Below are 5,451 nucleotides of genomic sequence, written 5' to 3'. Positions count from 1 at the left end.
GTATCAATTAGACAGATGTCTAAATCTTCACTGTAGATGTCAGTCAGGGAAACTGTATGGTTTCAAGGTTAAAAGATGAAACGTCATGCTCTCTTTCCAGAGACAGGAATTTTTAAAAAAGAAACCTCATGAGTTTCTGTGCTAAAACGAAATTTATTTCTCTAGGTGTCAGATCCCTGATGTGTATAGCAGGATCTTCTCCTGGTAACAGTATTTTTTTTTTTAAACTTCAACTTTAAAATTATACAAATAAATACAAGCAGACAGTGATTATGATTAAAATAAAGATGTATATGTTATTGATATCAGTTTATTATAGCATTACCATTATTAAAGTCCTTTATTGTCACTGGGAAGAGTGAAGGCCAATTTTGATGCATATATACTTTACCTTAATACAATACTTTAACAGAAAAAAAAAAGCATCAGGGGCTTTTTAGTGCTATGCAGCTCTTTTGCACTTATTCCTCAAATCTCTCTATTGTTTTGGCAATTATACTCTAATTAGATGCTCCTTCCCCATTTGTGTGTAAATCCTCCAAGTCAGGAAAAACAAAGGTCCCAAAGCCATTGACAAAGTTCTGCAAAAGACACAAATAAATAGAAGTCTCAAGACTTCAAATGCTGATCAAGGTAAAATTTGGATGAGCAATTTAGGACTCAAATTATCTTATCTAGAGAATTTGTCCTTAAAATATAGGAAGACATACAGCAAAGTCTGGTTTTTCATATAGCTCTACTTAAATTACTGTGAGAAAAAAAAATTGAATTTTTAAATAAAAAGTGATGGACCGGAGAAATCTCTCTCATTTTATCCACCGTAGCCCCTTTTAAGCATTATTTATGCCAAGCTTCCCTGGCAGGTTCAGTGGTTAGGACATCCCCTTCCAATGCTGGGGGTGCATGTTTGATCTCTGGTGGTAAAGCTAAGAGTCCCACATACCTCTAGCCACCCCCTCCCCCAAACAAAACATAAAACAGAAACAATATTGTAACAAATTCAATAAAGACTTTAAAAAATGGGCCACGTCAAAAAAAAAAAAAAACCTTAAAAAAAGAGAAGCATTACTTATGCATAGAAAAATCATCCACTGAGTTCCCAGAGCGCTTATAGTTTCTCTCTTTTAAGGGGATGTGATGCTTACTCTTGGTTTAGGTCTGAGAAAAAGATACCAAATGGAGGTTTTGTTCTGTTTGACAAACAATAAAAGGGCTACAAGTGATAGAGCTGTCTTTTCACTTTCTTCATTTTAACACAAGAGAACTTTTTCATTTGCAAAATTTTTTAACACAATTCTCAAAACAGGCCAAGGAATCATTCCAAAGGTAAGCAGGGACGGAGAAGGGAGTAAGAATCATTAACTTTGTGCAATTACTGGAAAAGAAACCATCATTCATCAGAAAATTAGAGGCTAGCTCTAATTATAACAAACTTCTTGATCCTGGTCACATGGATGGAAACTTACATTCAAATGGAGCTGAAAAACTTCCCTTCTGGGGGCAGTAAAGATAACTGGTTTTCCAGCAAGAGTGGCAAGGCTGAAAGGACTTTAAGAAGAAAGCTTGGAGTGCTCCATACATTAAAATGACAAGAGGCCGTTTTCTGGGCAACCCTGTGTTGCAGGACAGTCAGGGCAAGGAGCTGTGTACAGGAGTCCCCTGGACTCCGCAGAGAAAGCACCCCTAGTGAGTCCTTTATTGTTGTTCACTGGCTAAATCGTGTCCTGCTCTTTGCGACCCCACGGACTGCAGCATGCCAGGCTTCCCTGTCCTTCACCATCTCCCAGAGCTTTCTCAAACTCCTGCCCATTGAGTCAGTGATGCTATCTAACCAACTCATCCTCTGCCGCCCTAGGGCCTCTATTTACAATGAGCACTTCTGAGGTCACAGATAGTGCTAAACCTGTGGGGGCCCATTCTACTGAAAGCCCTGATTCCCCTTTTGGAAGCAAAATCTTGGTAACCAAGTGTCCTGGACATTCTGCAGAACAAATCTTGTTCAGTGTCAGGGTGCGCGAAATAGATCTATTTCCCACTCGGAAAAGGAGGGAGTGAATTAGGAGAAAAAAAAATCTGCTTCCATTGGATAAATTTCTCCTTTCAGGTTCCAAGGGAGGGCCAGCCAGAGCTCTGGCCCACCCGGACAATGGCACCTTCGGGACTTCCTAGTTTTTCTAGTCCTTAGAGCTGCTCTGGAAGCTGTGGCTTCCATTAACTTTAACTGTTGGGCGTCCCTGGTGGCTCATACGGTAAGAATCCGCCTCCAGTGTAGGAGACCTGGGTTTGATCCCCGCGTCGGGAAGAAACCCTGGAGAAGGGAATGGCAACCCACTCCAGTATTCTTGCCCGGAAAATCCCAAGGATAGAGCCTGGCGGGCTACAGTCCATGAGGTCCAAAAAACCGGACGGAGCGACCAAGCCGACACACCCTCGCTTGAGTAAGTCCCGGGGCGTAGGCGGGATGGCTCCAGTTGGGATTAGTTTTCGGTGCACCCGCCCAGCACAAACCAGACCTCAGACAGCCGCGAAGGTGCGCGGATCCTCGACACTCGGCGCCCCAGCCCGGCTCACGCAACGTGGCCGGCGGGCGCCACCCACAGTAGGTAAGTGGCGATGCCAGCTCGCACAGACTCGCCGGCAACCTGTCCGAATAAGTCCGCTCTCCCTTCCCAATGAATGTCAGTTTCTTTGGTGAGTGCTGACATCAAGGCAGGCAAGGATAAATTCGTTCCGCGCTCCCTCGCTCTCTCCCTCTGGCCCAGCCTTGTACTTACTGGTCCACTCAGACAACCTCTAGCCACTTGTTTGGAATCCAAGAAAGCAAAGCATGGGGGCTGTTTTCGGGAGAGTTACTCTGGGAGCCCACGCCCGCAGACGGAGACTCCCCGGGACACATTAGGCACCGGGAAAAGCAGACCCTCCCAGCTTTTCCGACTAGCAAATCAGTGTTTTAGGACTGGCGAGGGCATAAAGGGAAGATGGGGAGGAAGGATGAGATGAGAGCGGGACGGGGCGGGGATGGGTTTACTGGGAAATAAAGCGAAGTCCTGAACCTTAAGTTCAAGTTGTAGCAGTGGGCGATCGCATGGGAGCCTTTTGTGGGCGCAGCGGCTAGGTGTACAGGTTCTTTTTCGTGTGGATTTTTTTTTTTTTTTTTTTTTTTGCCTTTAACGGCTGAAGCTTAAAGTTCCCCCGCGAAGATTGGGGGGCAGAAGAAGCGGGAGGCAATTGCTGGAATCAAACTGATTCTGAAATCAGTTTGAGCCAAGGTCGCCTCTCACAGAGCGGAGGAGTTTCTCTCTTGCCCGGAGGCTAGAGCCTCTTTACGCAGAGCGCCATCCTTCCCCCGGTGGACTGAGGCTCGAGAGAGGCTCGGGAGGAGGAGGTCTGGAAGCAGCGCGCCTAAGCAGCTGTGAATGTCAGAGGGAAAGTAGCAAAGGTTTGATTCCAGAGGACTAGGGGAGGCAGAATGAATGGGATGGGCCTACTCGCCGCTACTCCGTCATCATCGGCGGCAGAATTTGCACCTGATGATCTTCTTGAACGCGTTTTGGAAGTCTTTGTTGAAGTAGGCGTAAATGACAGGGTTAAGCAGAGAGTTGGAGTAGCCCAGCCAGTTGATTATGGCCCCCAACAGGGTAGGCATGTGGCAGCTGCTTTCGCAGAAGGGCAGGACTAGGGCCACGATGAAGAAGGGCAACCAGCAGAGGATGAAAGTGCCCATGATGATGCCCAGGGTCTTCACCGTCTTCCTCTCGCGGGCCAGGGCCATCTTGCGCTTGGCCTCGGCGTTGCGCTCATTTTTCTTCTCGAAGGAGGCGGGGATGTAGGGGAGAGCACCGGCTTCGCTGGGCAGCGGAAGATGCTCTTTGGAGTTGCCCACCCGGTGCACTTCGATCACTTCCAGGGCGGCGCCTTCTTCGCCCTGCCTCACCGCTCCATTGGCGCACGGAGCCCCTGTTACCTTGTTCTCAGTGCCCTGCCTCCAGTCTCTGCTATCCGACTCAGCACTCACGCTCTTTCTGGGCTGCGCGGCCGGCGACGCCGCAAGGCGATGGTTGGCTGCCTTCTTGTCCACCTTCTTAACTGTCTTGCGGATGCGGAATCGCGCGGCTCGAAAGATGCGCCCGTAGAGAACCAGCATGAGCAGCAGAGGGATGTAGAAAGCGCCGAAGGTGGAGTAAATAGTGTAGCCGTGGTCCTTGCTGATAGTGCACGCGTCCGGGTCCGAGCGGTCTTCCGGGGTGCGCCAGCCCAGCATGGGCGGGATGGAGATGAGGAAGCCAATGAGCCAGGTGAGCGAGATGAGCGCAGCGGCGCGCCGGGGCGTCCTCTTGTTCACGTAGTCGATGGGGTCGGTGATGGCCCAGTATCTATCCAGCGCGATAGCGCACAGGTGCAGAATGGACGAGGTGCAGCACAGCACGTCGAGGGCGATGAACAGGTCACAGGTGACCTGTCCCAGAGTCCACTTGTTGAGCACCTGGTACAACGCGGCCATTGGCAGGACCAGCACCGACACCATGAGGTCGGTGATGGCCAGCGAGCCTATGAGATAGTTCGCCACGTTCTGCAGGGAGCGCTCCAGGGCAATGGCCGCCACTACGCACGCATTGCCCAGCACCGCGCAGAAGATGAGCGTGCCCAGCACTAGCGAGGTGATTACTTGATAGCTGAAGGTCACGTCGGAGATGCCAGTAGCGTTGCCGCGTGTCCCGAAGGGACCCTGGGACGACGTGGTGTTATTGCCCTGCCCGGGGCTGAGCACATCCATGCTTGCGCGCCGGGCAAGGGAGGGGGAGGGGAGAAAGAGCTGCTCCAGGTTCCCCCTCGCCCCTCCCCCTGGGGTCTCCCGCCCCTGTTTCCTGGGGAGTTTCAGCTAAGAGAGGATGCAGGGACTCAGGAAGTTCTTACTGCTCAGGCGAAGGCATCTTGCAGAAGCAGCTAGCTTCTTGGCGCTCCCTGGGCTCTCGTAGTGCAGCGCGCTCAGAGACTCCAGCTGGGAAACGAATTGGCTGGAGAAACAGCTCCGGGATCTCCGGGCGGCGGAAAGGTGGCTGGAACGTCTGTCCCTTGCTGTCCATTATACTTTGCCGCTGCCTAACTGGCTGCCATACCACCCGGAGTCTCCCCACCAGCAAAGAGTCTCCAATCTTAGAAGTGTCTGGAATAGAGAAACACCATCTTCCAGAGTCACTCTGTAACCCTCCTCTTCCTTGCTTCTCTCCCTGCTCTGCTACTCTTTCCTCTACTCTCTTCTCTTTCTCTTAAGCCTCCTCCGTCTCCCTCTTTCTCCCTCTGGTCATCCCTCACTCTCCCTCTCTTCTCGCTCTGCTTAATCTCTCCGGTGTTGCTCCGACAGCCAGACTCCCTCCCTCCTACGCTAACCCTCCGTTCCTAACACTTCCCCAACCCTGAGTGCCTCTTTCCCCAGGTTCCCCGCCCTCCTCT

At 50.6% G+C, this 5,451-nt stretch overlaps 1 protein-coding gene across 1 annotated transcript; it reads right to left on the bottom strand.

Annotated features, from left to right (window-relative positions):
* HTR1A (5-hydroxytryptamine receptor 1A) lies at positions 2,380 to 5,184 on the bottom strand. Its single transcript, XM_005694649.3, has one exon. It carries the CDS (start codon positions 4,772 to 4,774, stop codon positions 3,506 to 3,508), a length of 1,269 nt encoding a protein of 422 aa, XP_005694706.1. The 5' UTR covers positions 4,775 to 5,184; the 3' UTR covers positions 2,380 to 3,505.

This window comes from Capra hircus, chromosome 20, assembly GCF_001704415.2.
Source record: "Capra hircus breed San Clemente chromosome 20, ASM170441v1, whole genome shotgun sequence".
Taxonomy (NCBI): Eukaryota; Metazoa; Chordata; class Mammalia; order Artiodactyla; family Bovidae; genus Capra; species Capra hircus.
Note: the sequence above shows the minus strand (reverse complement) of the source record. Positions and strands in the feature narration are given on the sequence as shown.